Source organism: Cetorhinus maximus, chromosome 1, assembly GCF_964194155.1.
Source record: "Cetorhinus maximus chromosome 1, sCetMax3.hap1.1, whole genome shotgun sequence".
Classification (NCBI taxonomy): Eukaryota; Metazoa; Chordata; class Chondrichthyes; order Lamniformes; family Cetorhinidae; genus Cetorhinus; species Cetorhinus maximus.
In genome coordinates this window covers 158134288-158155052 of record NC_135879.1, presented here as the reverse complement: position 1 = coordinate 158155052, position 20765 = coordinate 158134288, and the positions used below count along the sequence as shown (strand labels likewise).

Below are 20765 nucleotides of genomic sequence, written 5' to 3'. Positions count from 1 at the left end.
GATGCAAGTGAGGCGCCTGGACAGATCTGGGAGATGAACCTTAAGTATATACCATCTGTACCTTGAATGTTTGTGATCTGCTATGGCTTGCACAGCATTCATGGAATGTGGGCTTCACTGGCTGGGCCAGCATTTATTGCTCATCCCTAGTTGCTCTTGAGAAGGTGGTGGTGAGCTGCCTTCTTGAACCGCTGCAGTCCATGTGGTGTAGGTACACCCACAGTGCTGTTAGGAAGGGAGTTCCAGGATTTTGACCCAAAGACAGTGAAGGAACGGCGATATATTTCCAGGTCAAGATGGTGAGTGACTTGGAGGGGAACTTCCCGATGGTGGTGTTCCCATCTATCTGTTGCCCTTGTCCTTCTAGATGGCAGTGGTTGTGTGTTTGGAAGTTGCTGTTTAAGGAGCCTTGGTGAATTCCTGCAGTGCATCTTGTAGATGGTACACACTGCTGCTGCTATGCATCGGTGTTGGAGGGAGTAAATGTTTGTGAATGTGGTGCCAGTCAAGCGGGCTGCTTTGTCCTGGATGGTGCCAAGCTTCCTGAGTGTTGTGGGAGCTGCATTCATCCAGGCAAGTGGACAGTATCGCATCACACTCTTGACTTGTGTCTTGTAGATGGCGGACAGGCTTTTGGGAGTCAGGAGGTGGGTTACTCGTCGCATGATTCCTAGCCTCTGACCTGCTCTTGTAGCCACAGTATTTATATAGCTAGTCCAGTTCAGTTTCTGATCAATGGTAACCCCCAGGATGTTGATAGTGGGAGATTCAGTGATGGTAATGCCATTGAACATCAAGGGACAATGGTTGGATTCTCTCTTGTTGGAGATGGTCATTGCCTGACACTTGTGTGGCATGACACTTGTCAGCCCAAGCCTGGATATTGTTCAGGTCTTGCTGCATTTGGACATGGACTGCTTCAGTATCTGAGGAGTTGCGAATAGTGCTGAACACCATGCAAGGAGTCCAGGGGAGGAATGAATCCAGGGGAGGAAGAAGTCTGTGGGGAGGAAAGAGTATTGGGGGAGAGAATGTCCAGGTGAATGTGCAAGGGAGGAGTCTGTGGAGTCAATGATTGCCTCCTGGGGAGTGAAATGAGAGTGGGCACGGTAGGAGGGAATGGTGAGTCTAAGAGGGAGCAGAGTGAGCTGGTAAGGTGAGAGGGTGAAGGTGCAACAGTAGCAGTAGAAGAGACGTCAAGGGCGGTTGGTGGGGGCCCAGAGGCAGACATGGACCCTGGGGGTGTGAAGAAAGAGGCCGGGGAGGTCAATGTGGATGCGGGTGGGATTATCAGGAATGTACGGAATGTACATGTTCACCCGGACATCCCGGAAAGAAAAGGGTTCTGGTTGGTTGGTGAGGTGGGGAGGTGGAAGGTGATGTCAGGGGGGACAATAGTAATGGGGGAAGGGACATGGTTTACTGCGGGAGGGGAAAGGACGGGGGGGGCCTAAAGACATATTTCTTGAAAAACTGAAAGTGAAAGGAGCCTTGTGTTGGGCAGGAACAGGTTCTGCATGGGAGTGTGATCAGTGGGTGGGCAGAGATGCAGGTCAGCTCAGATAGACAACAGAAAGAGAACCCCAGCAGGCAGCATTGAAAATGCTCGGGACAGTAAGATGAGTGCAATGGAGGAAGGATCCGCCTGTGTGGGAGAGTGCTTGCAAAAGGCTCCGAAAGGTCCTGCCACACGCACACTTCTCCCTCCAGAATCACTCGTGGACCAGCTGCATGCAGCTGACCTGCTAGTGGGGGAGGATGCAGGGGGTGAACTTGCGAAGCCTGTAAATGAAGCTGAAAGGCAGTACTACACGGATTTTCGGGTTGTCGGGTGGCTGGGCCTGGGTGCGGCTGGGAAACGGTCCCCCGATAGCGATTTCATGCCAATTAATGGCCAGCCAGCCTGAAAGGTGCACTGAGAGGCTCAGCGCTGCCGGGGTGGGAGCAGGGAGCTGCCTCATAGAGCTGAACCATAGAACCATAGAAAAGTTACAGCACAGAAGGAGGCCATTCGACCCATCTTGTCCATGCCAGCCCGAGGGCACCCAGGTGCCCTTTCTAATCCCACCTTCCTGCCACCCGGCCCATAGCCCTGCTGCTTACAGCACTTTAGGTGCAGATCCAGGATCCAGATCCAGAGTTTAGAGTTTCTGCCTCTCCCACCAACTTGGGCAGCGAATTCCAGACACCCACTACCCTCTGCATAAAAAAGTTCTTCCTCATGTCCCACCTACACCTTCTGCCACTTATCTTGAATATATGTCCCCTGGTTCTAGAATTCTCCACCAAGGGAAACAATTTTATCCTGTCCACTCTATCTATTCCCCTCATAATTTTGAACAATTTTAAAATCAAAAATAAAGACTTTCAAAATCTGAAAAAAAATGTCCTGACATGGGGCTAACACACAATAACATGAACAGAATAAAAATTCTGCCCAAAAATTTATATTTATTTTTTATTTCATTGTGGAAACCTCATTCTGCCCTTAGATGAGGTTTGCTTAAAAAATCAAAAGGCCACCTGCCCGATTCATCCACACGCCAACCATAAGGTTGGGCAGGCAGCGAAAAATATGCTCAAATTAATTGACTAAGGACCTTAATAGGCCTCTTAATTGTCGGCAGGTGTGCTGCCGATTCTCACGTGTGCAGACTGACCAAAATATCGCATGAGTGCGCGACGACATTGGGACGCTTGTACGTTGTCATCGTGCAATATTTTTTGCCCGATCTGATCGGGCTTGTGCACGTCCATGGGACATAAAATCCTGCTCATTATTCAGTGAAAGTGAATACATTTTCAGATTATAAAATGATAAAATGTGTTCATCCACTCGTGATCAGAATTTCTTAACATTTCTAGGCCTATCGCTTCTTCTAGGTGCTGCCCTGACATCCGCAGCAGCTGTGGAGACAGCCTGTGCAATGGTTGGCCCTGTTGCCTCTGGCTTCAGCGTGGGTCCTCTGAAGAGCCGTGGCCTTGAGGGCCCTGGCTTGCTTTGACTGTCCTCCTGTGGGCCAGCTGCTCCCTCTGTGGTGACAAAGGACGAGATTGAGGGGGGTCACAGGCTAAGGTAACTCAGAGGGAGAGGACAGCCTCTGCGATTCCTGACTGGATGACCCAGGGGTGCCCAGGTGCCACTCCTCCTCCCTTTGGGTGCCCAAGGGCCCCAGCTTGATTCCTTGAGGGGAAGAAGGACCTGGAGGGACATTGAGGTGCCCTGTTTCCCCCTCATGCTGCCACTGCAGGAACTCACCCAAGGCTACTGCGATGGAATGCAGATCTGCACGCATCCTTGCATTCTGCTGGACTAGGGTCTCCATGGCATCTCCCATGGAGATCTCCATATGCACACATGTGTGCACCACTTCATCTGAAAGCAGGCGGATGCAGTCCTCTGACTCACGTGCTACTCTGTTGAGGGTTCCTAACAGCTCTGCGTGATGTTCCCCCACCTTCCGCTGACTCTCCATGATGAGTTGGAAGGCCGAATCCAGAGGCTCGTTACATGAGTCCGACCTCACAGATGCCTCTTCCCCAGCAGTCCTCCGAGTGCCGGGGAGCTCGGATGAACCTGCTTCCTCCTGTTGCGGACACATGTCCATGTGGTGACCACCAGATTGTGAACTCGAGCCTGCTCTAGATCTAGGTCCCACCGAGTTGTGAGTCTCTGTGCTAGTGGAGGGTGTGGGTAAGCGCTGTAATGGGTCTTCCAGGCTGTTTACTTCCAGCTCTTCAATGGAGGAGGTGTCCTCTTGGCTGGAGGTGATGACCTGGATAGAGCTGAGGGACTGGCTGGCTGAGGGTGTCAGTCACTTGGCAGAATTCCCTGTGAATCAAAGTCGAGATAATTAGGGCATGTCAGCAGAGTCAAAAGCAGGAGAGCGAGCACTCACAGTTACGTTGGGAGAGGGATGATGTGATGCAGGATCCTCATGTGGGTGTTCACCGCCGAGCTCACCACCACTGCAGGCACAGTCCACGTCTTCATCAGTCAGTGCTATGGCACGTTTCCTCAAAGTGAGTAAGGGGCCTAATGTGGGCCACTCCCCCCACTGGTCTGGGACCTGTCCCTAATGTTGTGAAACTGCTTCTCCTGCATGAAAACAGATGGAGAGTGTGTGAGCAGGATACATGGCACTGTGTGGAATGTTTGTGTGGTGAGAGGGGCCATGGACAGGATGAGGACACAAGTTCGAGAGGATGTGAGTCTGATGGAGATGTGAGGGTGTGTGTGAGAGTTAGTGGTGTTGTCCCTTGAGGTGTGAGATCCCTGTGGATGTGTGATGGGTTTGCGAGTTTGAGTTGAGAGTGACTTACCCTGGCAGAACAGATGAGACCATTCATCCTCTTTCTGCACTGGGTGGCTGACCTCTTTTGCAGGACATTGGCACTGACCACGGCTGCCACTGCTCGCCATGCAGGATTGGTGACCTTGATGGCCTTCGTCCAGAGCTGGGTTACAGGACATCATGGCGGGCCTCCATGGCATCCAAAAGGCATTCCAGGGACGTGTCACTGAATTGGGAGGTTGCAGTCTTCTCGCCTTTCGGGGCCATGTCTTCTGTGCAGCAGTCCTGGATTGGAAGCACTGAGAGGTGTGTGTGTGGCTGCGCTTTAAATATGGCACCTGGCATGAGGAAGGAGCGAGTTGACGGCATGGTGGATGATTAGGATGATACGGTGAGAAAAACTGCCATTGCGGCCTGTGGGAAAAACGTCCTTTTTCCTGCTCGCTACCGTACTTAGTGCAAATCTGGAACGATTCCATCCCTTGAGTGCAGAACATGACTTATTTTGGAAAGCTAAAATTGGCAGTGATGTCACACAACTTCAGTGGGTGGGAAATCATAGCAGGATATGGAGCAGCACGCATTGAGGAAAACTTAGAAGAAATACTAAAAATGTCAGAACCATACCCTATGGTTGACTTTGGCAGTGGATTCTTTTCTGGACAATATGGGTTGGATTTTCAAATTGGGGTCAGGAACCTAATACCTGGACAATTTCCGATCCCAACCCCGCAACGCGTTGCTCACATGACGCTATCTTGAAATGTAAATGGCTTAATTGGGCCAGAGGTGAGCTTGGTATACAATTAGTGGCACTGCATGTAACCAGGAGGCAGGAGGTGCCTGCAGAGCATGAGGTGAAAAGAAATGTGGCAGCCATGATGAGGCCTGCTTGCCTTGAAGAAGAGAGCAGGCAGCACCTTGGAGCACCAACAGCCTCACTGAGCACAAAAGTGGCCAAACAGTCAAATGGAAGTTAAAGCATATCATCCGGTGCAAGAACCCCTAGCCCCCGAAATTTTTAATGTATCTTAAATAAACTTTATAATCTTCCCACCTTGAGCCCAGCAGCTTTGTACCGGCATGTGCACTAACATGTACCAGACTATTTGGGTTAAGTGATTTCAACTTTGAAAATTGCTGCCTTGCCTTCCCCGGCCCATTAACAGGCTCCCCTGCCCCCCACCCTGTCTGACCATTAAAAAAGTGTTGCAGAGGCAGCGGGATTGAGTGCTGCCTTCCGGCAAAGTGATTGTCAATTCACGCTCCCCGCTCTTGCCTACTCCACTGGCAATTGAAAGTTCCAGCCTTGAGCCTGACTTAGTTAAAAGTTGAGAGTTCTTGCTTGTAAACATTAAGAGTAAGTTTTATATTCATTTTCAACTTCTTTGCAGAAATTTTTGTTATTTAAAGGAAACAAACTTGGGACTCCCATCAGTGTCCAAACCATTGAGAAATGCAGTATCTGGTTATTCACTTCGAAGTTGTCCAAACATTCCTGGTATGTAGAGTTCATCGTGTTTTACTGTATCATGTTTTTTTCTGAAGTTGCAGAGATTTTGGATTTCGTATCTCAACAATTTGAACCATATTATCTAAGGTCTAACATTTTCTTTTAATTTATGACACTTTAGATCTAAATGACATAGGGCTGAATTTTACCGCCTGCCCAATCATGGGTCATTTGAGGCACTTAAGTGGCTAACTAAAGGATTTTTCTCATGGTGCAGGAGGCTGGTGCCAACCTGGTGGCATTGTGGCCAAGCTAGGAAGGGTGGCCCTCAAGGTTTCGACTTCCCACCCCCCATGCCCAGCCCGCCCTGTCATTATGGCATCCCCAATCCCTCTCGCTGGGACCTGCTTGCTTGGCTCCGTTGAGACCCTGCATTTTCCTGAAATTCTGGGTTTGTTTTTATTCATTCATGGGGTCTGGGCATTGCTGGCTGGGCCAGCATTTAATGCCCATCCCTAACTGTCCTTGAGAAGGTGGTGGTGAGCTGCCTTCTTGAACCCCTGCCGTCCATGTGGTATAGGTACACCCACAGTGCTGGTAGTGAGGGAGTTCCAGGATTTTGACCCAGCAACAGCAAAAGGAACGGCTGCCCCTGCCCCCCCAACCCCCACCCCAACATGCCTCAAGCTTGAAGTCCAACAGGCGACCGGGGCAAGGGCTGCGCAACATTACTGTTCACTCACTTTCAAGTTCCCCTCAAAGTGCAGCCCACCAAGTGCATGTCTTTTATGTGCTGTTGTGAAACACGTCGGCGTGCTTTCCCGCTGATGTGGGCGGACGATCCAGCGGGTGGGGGGACAACTCCGGCAGGCAGGCCTAATTATGATATGCTGGCGTATTACATTGAGGTTCCCGATGTCCGAATGTGGGAAAAGTGGCCCGCCATTGGTGGGCTGAGCGGACGATCACGAACTGGTTTTGCGGTGAATCCGATCACGCTATGTTGTCCGCTCACACCACCGAACATGCCTGACGCCAGCGGGCACGGAAAATCCCATCCATGGACTATATTAAAAATCGGTTCAGAATCAGGTTAAACTTCCATATTCATTGACTAGAGTTCATGTCATTTCAACAACAGCCAACAGAATCCATAGGCCACCTCAGCTGCAGAGAAAAAGGTACGTGCTATGATTTTTCAAATGCAAAGGTAACAGATAGAATTGCTGAGTCGGTGATTGCATCCACTCCCATGGAAGCATTCCTGAAGGATCTGCTAGGCAAGCTCAAAACATATAGCATTGAAGAATGGACCTAAGTAAGAAGCAATCTTCACAGGTCGGCAAAGCTTACAGGTGCTAAGCACAATCCCAATTGTTGATGCACTCATGAGAACACCTGAACCTAACAAGACATGTGGGAGGTGTGGCCTTCTGCATGCGCCAAGGAAATGCCCAGATTTCCATCAATTCTGCAATGCATGCGGCAGAATGGGCAATTGGCAGTAGCCGTGCACTAGAGCAAAGGCTGATGCAGTTACAAAGAGTCGTGCACTGATTCAAACCTTCAAGCAATAAGAATGACCATGTGGTATCTCATCAGAAACATATGCATGACCTGACTGACAAACCAGCAAAAGACGATGTGCATGATGAAATGAAGAGCGGTGAACACGTTTCACAACATAAATCCCATGGAAAACATTAACATCACCACACCATCTCAAGTGTTTGCCAAGATTCAAATTATTTGACCTAAGAATTGGCAACTACTCATTACTGGCCAAGATTGACATGGGCAAGTGTCAACATATTACACCTGCAAATTCTAAAAGACATGTATCCACAGATATAGAAGGACATGGTAAAACCTACTGCTGTGAAACTTTCAGTGTATAAAGGTTCACTAATTCCATGTGTAAGTTCCATAGTCCTGGAGTGCAAGTACAAACAATCCTCCTGGGTGTTATAGATGTTCTACATTATGGAGACCAAAGGCCCAGCAATTACAGGTCTACTGACATGCTGTGACCTCATACAAGTCACAATCCATTAAATTCGTCAGACATTACGAGGCAGATCAATCTCAGAAACTACTACCTCAGTTCATGACCTAACATCAAAATATCCTGAATATTTCAACAAAATTGTCAGTTTCAAGGGGGCTGCAACATTACACTTGCAGGAGAATGCAAGCCTGTCAATTGATCTGGTACATTTTGTGCAACACAAATGCCAGCAGCTAGAAAAAGAACTGATGAAAGATTCCACACTACAGAAACTGTGGAAAACCATCAGTGAAGGATGGTCAAATTCAATTCAGCATGTCCATGAATACGTGAGACAATTTTGGCCTAATCGGAATGATCTGGGCATCTCCAAGGCAGTCATTTTTAAAGGCAAGTAGGTCATCATACCAGAATCTTTACATCCTGATATTCTTCAACAACTTCATCATCATTCACACATAGGCATACATTGGATGAAAAGACTCAAAAGAGATACAATCTATTGACAGGATATGAATGAATAATGACATTGAAATCATCGTCAAGAAGTGCGAAGCATGTCAAGAGCATATGCTTAGTCAGCACAAAGCACCATTTGATTCACATGAAGTTCCTACCCATCCTTGGTCCAAAATCACATTCAATCTCTTTCATGTCCATGGCACTGACTTCGTCATGATCGTTGACTATTTTACCAAGTACCACATTATTCGAAAATCACACACAATATTTCAAGCACAACTGTCACATACACTCTAAGTGCTATTTTCAGTTTGTTTGGTGTGCCTAGGTAGATCATTATAGCTGACAGTTCATAATTTAATGGTAAGCCATTTCAGGATATGTGTGAGAAGTGGAATATTTATCACACTACTTCTTCTCCTCATTACACTAGTTCTAACAGTCTAGCTGAACAAATGATTCAGATGGTGAGATCCTAATTCTCAAATGTAGGCTGACCAAGCAAGATCTACACATTGCAATACTACACCTGAGAGCAACACCTTTTAAGTGCAACTATTCCATCACCAGCACAGCTCATGTTTGGCAGGTCAGGGTGCACCAATTTGCCTACTCTTACCCATTCTGCTCTCTCAAACTAGAGAGAAACTTATAAAACTGCAAGAGAAAGATGACCGACGTGCATGATTATACAAGTACAGAACTGCCAAGTTTACACTTCGGACAATAAGTTTGCATCCAGGATCCCACAGAAGGTACATGGTGACAAGGATTTTTTCAGAACCAAGGTCCTATGAAGTCATTACACACAAAGACGTAACCGAGGATAAATCAAATCCATTTCAGCTCCTCAAACCACTGTACAGTTGTATTGCATCTAGGACAAGATCCCTAATGGCAAAGTTCAATTTTCAACCTGCCAATCCCTGTGAAGGAATACACCACTGGACATTAATTCTGGACTCTTGACTCATGTGAAACAATTATTCTTTACCTTGTGGTCTTTGCCCTGTAAATCTTTCTTTCTCAATCCCCCTCTTTTATTGTATGATTGAAAAGGAGACAACATTGCTACCTTCCTCTCACGTTTGAGTGTGTGCAAATAAACTAACCCTCTGGATTTACCCTATCATGAGTTTGTTGTGAGGTTATTAATAGAATTTGGATCACACCGAAACTGAGGGGTTGGGAATACGCCACTGCTTATAAAGGAGGAAATCAAAATCAAAACACCTTTCTGTTTATAGATGGGTGGTGAGAGGAGAAATCAGGGATGTTTAAATTAACCCCTCCCCCTCCTGTACATGACAATGTGTGCACCTGCAGGAGTGCCTTGGACATATAAGTCTCCTTGCTATAGTAAAGGTATATGCCAGGTCTCTCTTCGTAGACCATAACCTGGACCTCTGTTTGCTTGTGCCGAACAACTCATCTTGCCAGAGCACAGCAGGTCATGGATTCTCTTCTCTGATACATGTATGTCTGCTTACATACACTAACCTTATCTTCTCTATCTCATCGATGCCTCATGTTGGCAGGGGGTGGGAAATAGGGCTATATGAATGCAGTGGCCTGGTTTTTGCCCCAGTCACTCCCAGATGAGATGTTGTGTTCATGAACACAAACTACTGTTCTTGCCTGCTCCCTCTGAGTCACACTGTTCTGCCATTAGAGTGTGCAGCTGTGAGGTCCTGGTCCAAGTCTCAATTGCATGGCTGCACCCTGAGAGATGGTTAGAAAGAGCGTAGGTGGCTGGACAAAGGGTACTGGCAAATGTGGTTTGTATCAGTCATCCCCTGGGCATTATACTAATCTGAGTCAATGCAGAAGTTAGTGTCAAGGTGCTGCTATCTCCATGGCTCTGTCTAGTGAAGCTTTGGTACAGTGACCTCTTTCATTATAAAATGCATAGGTAGCAATAATGATTATATTTTCCCAGGGAAAGCCAATGATGGGCCATCCCTTGCAGTGTCAGCAAGCAGTTGGACAACTATTACAGTTATCTTTCACCTCACCGTTGTCTGACATCTCCTAGCAACTGCAAACCATCCATTCACTTCCTGCTTCGGAGCAAGAACTCCTTACTGGACTTTGTTTTAAAGTCCAACCAAGCCGAGTAACCCATGTTGGCCTCCTCATTGCCATTGTTTCTGGGAGCGGTGGGCATGACTCCAGCTTGCACCCACACTATCTACCTCTGCGCACCTGACTCAGGAGGGAAAGTTTACGCCCAGCTCTGACATTCAGAACCCCAGTCACCGCTTAAAATTATGGCCTTATGAGGAGTGGTTGGAGGCTCCACCTAGGTAAACCGTTTAGGAGATCTACGCATGTCCGGGACAAGGCATGACTGGGTAATATTGAAAGAGATTTAATTCATTCAGAAGTAATGAAAGATGCAGCTTTGTGCTAATATTACAGGAACACTCAGATAGATCTGCTCACAAAAATTACAACGACAAGCCTAAACAGAATCAATAGAGATCTACCTCTTTTCAGTTGAAGAGATTTTTTCATCCATGACCATCTTGTTTAGTCCAATCACTGCTATCCAAATGCATTGATTCTCTATGTTTGGGATCTTGCACTATTTTATTTTTCTGACAGTAGGAATTCACAGAATCACAGTGCAGAAGAGGCCCTTTGGCCCATCGAATCTGCACCGACACGGGAGAAACACCTGGCCTACCTACCTAATCCCATTTACCAGCACTTGGGCCATAGCCTTGAATGTTATGACATGCCAAGTGCTCATCCAGGTACTTTTTAAAGGATGTGAGGCAGCCCGCCTCAACCACCCTCCCAGACAGCGCATTCCAGACCATCATCACCCTCTGGGTAAAAAAGTTTTTCCTCACTTCCCCACTAAACCTCCTGCCCCTCACCTTGAACTTATGCCCCCTCATGACTGACCCTTCAACTAAGGGGAACAGCAGCTCCCTATCCACCCTGTCCATGCCCCTCATAATCTTGTACACCTCGATCAGGTCGCCCCTCAGTCTTCTCTGCTCCAACGAAAACAACCCAAGTCTGTCCAACCTCTCTTCATAACTTAAATGTTTCATCCCAGGCAACATCCTGGTGAATCTCCTCTGCATCCCCTCCAGTGCAATCACATCCTTCCTATAATGTGGCGACCAGAACTGCGTACAGTACTCCAGCTGTGGCCTCACCAAGGTTCTATACAACTCCGACATGACCTCCCTACTTTTGTAATCTATGCCTCGATTGAAAAAGGCAAGTGTCCCATATCCCTTTTTCACCACCTCACTAACATGCCCCTCTGCCTTCAGAGATCTATGGACACACGCGCCAAGTTCCCTTTTTTCCTCAGGACTTCCTAGTGTCATGCCGTTCATTGAATACTTCCTTGTCAAATTACTCCTTCCAAAGTGTATCACCTCACACTTTTCAGGGTTAAATTCCATCTGCCACTTATCTGCCCATTTGACCATCCCGTCTATATCTTCCTGTAGCCCAAGACACTCAACCTCACTGTTAACCACCCGGCCAATCTTTGTGTCATCCGCAAACTTGCTAATCCTACCTCCCACATAGTCATCTATGTCGTTTATATAGATGACAAATAATAGGCGACCGAGCACAGATCCCTGTGGCACGTCACTGGACTCTGACTTCCAGTCACTAAAGCAGCCTTCTGTCATCGCCCTCTGTCTCCTACAACTAAGCCAATTTTTAATCCACCTTATCAAATTACCTTGTATCCCGTGTGCCTTTCCCTTCTTTATAAATCTCCCATGTGGGACCTTGTCAAAGGCTTTGCTGAAATCCATATAAATTACATCAACTGCACTACCCTCATCTACACACCTGGTCACCTCCTCAAAAAATTCAATCAAATTTGTTAGGCATGACCTCCCTCTGACAAAGCCATGCTGACTATCCCCGATCAAACCTTGCCTCTCCAAGTGGAGATAGATACTCTCCTTCAGAACTTTCTCCAATAGTTGCCCCACCACTGACGTGAGACTGGCCTGTAGTTCCCTGGCTTATCTCTACAACCTTTCTTAATTAGTGGAACCACATTAGCTGTTCTCCAGTCCTCTGGCACCTCCCCCGTGGCCAGAGAGGAATTAAAAATTTGGGTCAGAGCCGCTGCGATCGCCTCCCTTGCCTCCCTCAGTAGCCTGGGACACAAATCATCCGGAGCTGGAGATTTGTCCACTTTTAAGCCTGCCAACACCTCCAATACCTTGTCACTCCCTCTATCAATTTGCTTATGAACCTCGCAGTCTCTCTCCCTGATTTCAATACCTTCATCCTCATTCTCTTGGGTGAAGACGGACGTGAAGTATTCATTCAACACTCTATTGTTATAACTTCAATGTTTTTTTTTTTGCAGATTGCCAGTCCAATGTTCATTATAATCGATCATTTGAAGGAGAGATACTGCATGTTAAAGAAGTTAATGGTTATGCAGAATGTCAGAAAATTTGCACAGACCATATCCGTTGCCAACTTTTTACCTACAAATGCAACCAGGAACAGTATGATCGTTTTATTTTACTTTTTAGTTGTCAAATTGAAAGTATTGAAAGCCGCTGATGATTTTTTTTAACCTATTTTAGGTGCAGTTGCTATTTGCAAAAGTCCAGAACAGGTTTACCATCCAGAATAGATGAACTTATTGGGGCAATCTCTGGCTTTTCTTTGAGACTGTGCACTTCAAAGGAAGGTAAGTATTTAATATGGTCAGTATTTTGTACACTCCTTTGATTTCCCTTGCAGTATGTATATAATACTTAAAATTCTTTGCACTCACAATTGAGGAACTCTTAAAGTATTATGAATGGGAATTACTTTTCACTGAAAGGAGGAGGTGTTTATTAACAATATTTTTTACATATCTACTTTTGTTTTAGGTAAAATAGTCACATACTTCTTACCTTGTTAACGGCATAACTAGATTTAGTGTCAGTTTGATGCGAAACCAGTGTAGGATAGAGATTATCCCTATTACAGCGCTGACGTTAAGGAATCTACAATATCTAGTTCAATATCTCTAATGCAGAAGACATGAATTAGTGCAGTTAGGCTATCATGTCTGAGCAGTAGTAATTATGATGCCAATCTACTGTCAGGTGGTTGGTAGCGTTCACTGTAGTTCCTTCTTATGTTTTTAACACATCACAAATTAATTTCTTGCTTTGTTTGTCAGCCAATACTTTCATGTTGTTGGTTACTAATCCCAGATTAACTAACTCTTAGATGATGAAACTCATGATGAAACTCCCAAGAGGAGTTCTACCATGCTCCAATATTTGGAAGTCTTACTACTGCAGCATATAGGTCACACTTCTATGTGGCTTATTGTCACCGGCACTCATGTCTAGTTGCCCAAATTTCATCAGGGTTTGAGATGCATTCCTGAACGTAAGTCTTCTGGGACTGTAGCAGAGAAGGAGGACAATTAGGCAAAACCTGTAAAGACTGGGGTAGGTTTTAATATTTGGGCAAGATCTCCTGCTGGCAGGAAGGCTGAGTCATCTCAAGATACAGGCCTAACTTCCAGGCCATTTTCAGCTGTGTAAGAGTAAGTGTGTCAACATGGTTGACTCTTACCTGACCTCCGAATCTCTCTATTTCTATCTATATCTCTTTTTGTCTGCAACTCTACCTGTCTATCCACAGCGCTCTCAGTCTATTGATTTGTTGATATCTGTATCTCTTTATCCCTGTCCGTTTATCTCTACCTGTCTGTATCTGGGGTGTTAATAATGATGGGCAATAAATGCTAGTCATGCCAGTTACACTCACATCCCAATAATGCATTAAAAAGTTGGGCCATTATAGTGTTAGAACTTTTCTATTATCCTAGGTGATCTCCTATGGTATTGTACACAAGAATAAAGACCAGGTGAAGTGGGGTTAGAAGATAGGACATAATTGAATCAGTTTGTACAGGTGTAATTCACTTACTTTTTTGAAATCATATATTTTGTTCTTATCTATCTATAACGCTTTGATTTTATATGATTATTTTTAGTTAAATAGAGAAACATATTGGGAAACGGACAAGTTGATTGGAGCTTATGGGGAGGACTTTTCCCTCGTTGAGCAAGCTTGGCGGGGGCTGGCGGGGGCGGTCGTTAAGCCGACCGCTGCCCGTAATTGGGGACAGACTGTGATTTCATGTGGCGGGCCAATTAAGGCCCGCCCAGTGTGAAACGCGAGTGGCAGCGCTCAGCGCTGCGTGTGTGGGAGGGGGTTGGAGGGCGAGCACGAATGTCACGCAAGTGCTCGCTTGAAAATCCCCCTGAGGCACAGAGCTGCCTCAGGGAGATGAACAATTTTCAAAATAAAAAATAAAGGCTTCTAAAATGTTACAAAACATGCCCCCTCAAGTGACACTGTCACATGAGCAGGGCCATGTTATTAATTAACTTTTAAAGTTTTTATTTTATTTTTATTTGCCGTTGGAAACCTCATCCTGCCTGTGGATGAGGTTTCCTAAAAAATGCAAAGGTCGCTTGGCCTTTTTGCCTGCCCGCCAAATATAAGGTTGGATGGGCAGCAAAAGATTTATTTTAATTACCTTTTTAATGGCCTTTTAATTGTCGGCGGGCGCGCTGCCAACTCTGGCGTGCATCTGCTGACCGAAATGTCGCTCAAGTGCGCAATGACGTCAGGACGTTCGCCCAACATCATCGCGCGTCATTTTACGCTCGGTCGGGTCAGGCGCATGCCCGCCCGCTGAGCTAAAAATTCTCCCCAATGAGTTTCTCTGCAAAACAGGCTGAGGAGCCAGGAGAGATGCTGCAATGCCATCACTGGTGAGTGGTGGTAATTGTAGCATGCCCAATTTACATAGGCAATTTCTATTATAATTGTGGACTTAGTCATTTATAATGAGAAAAATGACAGGAAGTTTACATTGCTATAGAAGTATTAATATATTATTGAGTAATATTAGCTATCAAAGCATGACTGTAATAATATGTTTGCATTTTTTCAGTTTGTGGGCAAACAAATCAAATGCATGCCAGAATTTTTGGTGGAAAATTTTCACATCCTGGTGAATGGCCTTGGCAAGTGTCTATCTATCTTGACCAATGGGTTGAATTCAGCCATTTCTGTGGTGGATCCATTATTGCCAGCCGTTGGATTATCACAGCTGCTCACTGCTTTGAAAGGTATAAGATTTACCTCAAGAAATGAAACTCTTCACAATGTCTAGTTACATGTCTTAATCCCTAATTTATCATCAGTGTGACCTTTCTATTTCCTACAACAGACATATTTGTTGTCCCTCTCTATCTGATAATATTAATTTGATGTTAGTTTTGAGGCTGAGGAGCTTTAATTCAATTGGACTGAAAACCAGTCTTCTTGTTTTGATATATGGAGATACTTTGATACTTATGGAGAAATACAGTTTGTGATATTTATATGGGATTCATTTCTTCTGTGTACTTTTACGTTTATTTTTCTGATGCTTATCAAGTCCTTTTTTCTACTTTCTCTCTATTGTAGTGCTGCCAAAACCTGCCTGTGTCTCCTTCCTAGTTCTCCTTCAAGATTTCACTACTGCTGCAAATTTTGTAACATTGGTATAACAGGCTATTTTCATATAACCTTGATTCACCATCAACAATGCCACAGGGAGATCCGCTAGTATGCAAAATAGAGAATAGGGCCCAAATTTTTGCAAAACCAGAAGGCTTCCGTGCATTAGCCAAAATGGTGCTAGAGCCCCAATTCTGGAAGTCCTGCCCCCGAATCCAGCACCCACCATGGTGCCAGGGGTGAGAACGGGGTTGGGATGTATTTTACACATCCGCAGTTCACAGAGGCAGTGGAACATTTAAAAGCGCAGCTGCCTTCAAACACAGAAGCAATTTTGGATACCCAGATTTCTGAAACACGACTCATGTGCTTAAAAAATTTGATTGAAATCTAAGCCTGCTGGAGTTATTTGGAGAGGTCTGGTATCCCTTCGGGAGAGGTCAGGTACCTCTTTGGGATGGTTAAGGATAGGCATGAATGTAATACAAAGTGGTTAAGGTCCATGGAACGGTCAAGCTGCCAAGTAATTTAAATCCCCTGCCCTTTAAATTTTGAAAAATAAAAACCAGCCTGCAGTTGAAAAAAAAATGGTGCTTGCAATTTCAATAGATGTTTCTTGACATAAGCTTGAGGGTTATCATTATAGCATTATTTCTGCTTGACTGCTTCCATAACCTAGCGTTATCACAGTGGGGGTGGGGGGGATGGGGGCTGTAAATTCACAGTTTGACAACTCCAAAATGGCTGCAAAGAGATTAAATGTCTTTGATGTGGGGCTATAAATACAAATCTTTGGTTTTATAAGGGATTGAATACTTGAAGGAATCTAAAGGTATTGAACAGGCTTTTATCAATGAGTGTTTTTTTAATATAGTGAAGTCTGTAATAGATATTTAGAAATTTATTTCATCTCAGCATGGCTCCTGAGGTCTAACCATGGTGCATAGTGAGTGACTTGACATGTAGGGTCTAAGGGCAAAGGGTGGTGGGTGGGAGGGTATAGATTGACATGAGTTGGCATCAAGTTGGCATAGGGCTATAAAAGGACATGATGGTGGGTAGAGGGGAATAGGTTAACATGGAGAGTATGAGGAGCCATAGAGTGTGGGTGGGAGCATGAGGTGGCATGAGTTGACATGGATGGGGCATGGGGAGTGTGGGGAATGAGGGGTTGCGAGGGTAAGGTCTGTTTTTTGTTTTATTGCTTTTATTACAACTGAGACAAAGTCCCAGAGCACTGGGTTGGCCTTTTAAACAGCCACCCTCGGCACCTGGCTGCCTCCACACTGTTTCCAGGGACAGCAGGCCCAACTCAGTGTAGCACCTGCCGCCCTGAAAGGAAAGTCTGACCATTCTGGGCACTTTCACAGACTGAGAAGTAAAAATCTGTGCCTAAGTCTTTGTATCATCTTTTTTCAGTGTTGCTGCCATTATCACAAACATTTCATTTCCTTTTATGTTGTTGTCTCTTTTGCATGGAAGTAAGGCAGATAATTACAGAATTGTTGCAGCACAGAAGGAGGCCATTCAGCCCGTCATGTCTATGCTGAATGGCAAAAGGAGCAATTCATCTAGTGCCACTCCACTGCCTTTGGCCCAGAGTCCTGAACACTCTTCCTTTTCAGATAATAATCCTATTCCCTCTTGAATGCCTCAGTTGACCCTGCCTCCATCACACTGTCAGGTTGCGCATTCCAGATTCTAACCACTCACTTTGTGATAAAGTTTCTTCCAATGTCCCCATTGCTCCTTTTGCCAATTACCTTAAATCTGTGCCCCCTTGTTCTCAATCCTTCCACCAATCTACTCTGTCCAGGCCCCTCATGATTTTGAATACCTCTATCAAATCTCCTCTCAACCTTCTCTTCTCCAAGGAAAACAGTCCCATCTTCTCCAATCGAACTGTGTAAGTTTTTTATCCCTGGAACCATTCTGGTGAATCTTTTCTGTACTCTCTCGACGCCCTCACGTCTCTCCTAAAAAAGAAAAATCATTATATCTGTTTTTTTGAATAATATTGCAGGACATGGTAGAAATAGAAAATGCTGGAAATACTCAGCAGGTCTGGCAGCATCTGTGGAGAGAGAAACAAAGTTAATGGTCCAGGTCGATGACCATTCTGATGAAAGATCTGAAATGCTGGCAAGGATTTTAATGGCCTTGGGAGATAGGGCTGAGAAGTGGGTGGCGGCGGGGTTCGTGGGGGGAAAGTGGGTGGGGTGTGGTGGCATGGTAAAAATCACAGGAAGCCAGGTTGAATCGACTCCCTGATGTCCTCCTGCTGATGGGACATTTTATCCGTGTCAAGACCGGATATAGAAAGGCTGTCAGCCCTTGAAGGTGGGCAGCCAATTTACACATGTAAAGACTGAATTAAGGACCATCTTATGTTGCTGTCGACATTTTGATGACAGCAGTGTAGTCCTCTGCCATGTTGAGAGGCTGCCAGCTATATAGGGGCGGGGGCCATGGACCAAAGAAGGGGCTGTAGGCAGGGTAGGCACTCAGCCCCAGTCACCTCTCTGGAGTGGTTTGCCTTCCAACACTCAGAACAGTGATTTAAATTTTTTTTTACTTGCCTGGCCCAGCTCTCGAGTTCTCCTGCATTCTTCAGCAGCGACCACAGCTGAGGCTTCAGAGCTGCCAGCCCTGTGATTGGGTCAGCAGCATTAGGAACCCATCCCCTAACCTTAATTGGATGACGGGCCTACAGGTGGCCATTTAGGAGGCTGCCTGTGGCATAAATGCCAAGCAGATCCCATTCAGTTAAGCGTGGGCTCAGGACTTGGTTTTTACCCCAAAGTTGGAGTTCTGACACCCCTTGTGAAATTCATCCTGTTAACTCTAGTTTGTCTCTCTGCAGATTCTGCCACACTTGCTGTATGTATTTCAAATTTCCAGTGTACACAGTATTTTGCCTTTGTCATAATATACAAGCATTGATATGACACATTTGATTATAGTATACTATTTTAATTTGTTGCTGAACTATAATGTGGACATTTAACAGGAATAAGAATATCAGACAATGGAAGGTATATGTTGGTTTAATAAAGTTATCAGATATTACAAACACAACCTTGTTCTACAAAATTGAAAAGATAATTATCCATGAAGAATATAGCGATGTGACTGCAGGTTATGATATTGCTCTACTCAAGGTGGAACGAGAAGTGCCCCTTAATGGTAAGTGTGCTATCCAAATTTAATGCACTATTGATATTTAATATTGACCCCTATAACATTCTATACAAGGTGGCCATCCAGGGTTCAAATTCCAACAGATCCAAACTATTTGCTTACAATAAATGTTAAAATCAAGGAAAAATCATAAAATAACTTTATTAACATTATCAATAGCTATATATAGAGCAGCACAAACAACTTGCAATTTCAGTAGATACTTACAATGCACACTTATAAAATGTCTTTAACACAGAAAGAAACATCCCAGAGTTCTTCACTGAAGTGTTAGGATGTGTTATAATAGGGGCAACAGAGTTTTGGATAAGTACAGGTTTATGGGGTTGGGGAGAATTGGAATGGTCAAGCCTGGAGATGAAAAAAGCATGGGTGAGAGTTCAGTGTCAGATAGACTAAAGCAGGTAAGACAGATGGGCAGTGTTATTGAGGTGAAAGTGCTGATCTTTGTAATGGCGTGAAATTTCAGGATTTAAATTTTTTTTTCCAGTGTCTGTAAATTGCTCATATTGACTATACTTCACCATGGCCGGGATTTTCCAATCGTGGGGGGGAGAGGGGGGTGGGGGGGGGGGAGGGGGAGGGGGGGGGGGGGGGGGGGGGCGGAACTCCCGACGTCATTCCGGCCCATTTAAATTTTCAGGTAGGCGGGGGCGCAGCAAAATCAGTTGTGCGCCCACCGACCTGTCAATGGCCAATTGAGGCCATTGACAGAGTCATTTAAGTAATTAATGGACCTGCCCGTCCAACCTTAAGGTTGGCGGGCAGGCCAGGAGCCCTGGTGGGCTTCAGAAAAAGCATGAAACTTCATTCACGGGCAGGATGAGGTTTCATGTAGGTTTTAAAAAATTTAATTAAAGTATTTTAAAAACTTATGGACATGTCCCAACTCATGTGACAGTGTCAAATGAGGGCACATGTCAGGGAATTTTTTTTTTTATTTCTAATATTTTTTACTGTGGAGCCTATCTCCCTGAAGCAGCACTTAGCCTCAGGGAGATGAGTGCGCTCTTTCGTGCGTATGTGCGAAAACGCGCACTCTCGGGTTTAGGGATTTCCCCCCCCGCCCGGATAGGGAATGAATAGCACTTCTGTGTGGATGTCACACAGGGCGGGCCTCAATTGGCCCGCCCATGTAAAATGGCAGCATGCCCCTGATCGGGGGTGCCTCCACACGCCCACTCTTCAACTTCCCCACCGATGGGGGGATAATTCTGCCCCATAAATTCCAAGTAATGTACAGAAATTTAAATTATGTACATAAATATCAAGAAGCCTGAAGTCTGGAATTAAAAACAGAGGGTTGAATTTTCATGGCCCATTGGAGGTGGGTTGTAAGGAGAGAGGCTGGCAGTATGGTGACAGAATGAGTCGGGAGGGAAGCCAGATGTCATCCTGTTGCCTTGGCATATTGTTAGCGGTGGGAACCTCAGCACTGTAGTGCCCCCACCAGACAGATGATTGAGCCACTTAATGCTCCACTTAAAGGCCGCTTTCTGCTCTGACCGGCACTTTGCATGTGTCACGAGGGCCAGTTACCGTGTAAGGAGATCACCAGTTAAACCCTGCAGCTTTCCAGTGGGTTTCCGGGGGCTTGGGCACTCCGTAGTCCACGGAGAGGGCCTCCTCTGACAATGGCCACCCTGGGGACAACAACACTGCCAGTGCACGACAAACCCCCTCCCCCCACCACGCTGATTTCTGGAGGTCATCCTGTCTGGCCCCGGCTTCCTCCCAAAACCTACATGCTCTTTTAGGGTGTCTTGTCATTGAGGCGCCCTCATCCTGGAGCTGCAGCCTCAAGAGTGTTCCACTGCTT

The 20765-nt window shown here is 45.7% G+C and overlaps 1 protein-coding gene across 1 annotated transcript in view; it reads left to right on the top strand.

Annotated features, from left to right (window-relative positions):
- LOC144684657 (plasma kallikrein-like) overlaps nucleotides 1-20765 on the top strand; it is a 103766-nt gene that overhangs the window by 64055 nt on the left and 18946 nt on the right. The window contains exons 12-16 of the mRNA XM_078548734.1: nucleotides 5690-5796; nucleotides 12582-12726; nucleotides 12808-12914; nucleotides 15195-15372; nucleotides 18756-18931. Coding sequence (XP_078404860.1) covers nucleotides 5690-5796; nucleotides 12582-12726; nucleotides 12808-12914; nucleotides 15195-15372; nucleotides 18756-18931 — 713 coding nt within the window. The remainder of the gene's footprint in view (nucleotides 1-5689; nucleotides 5797-12581; nucleotides 12727-12807; nucleotides 12915-15194; nucleotides 15373-18755; nucleotides 18932-20765) is intronic.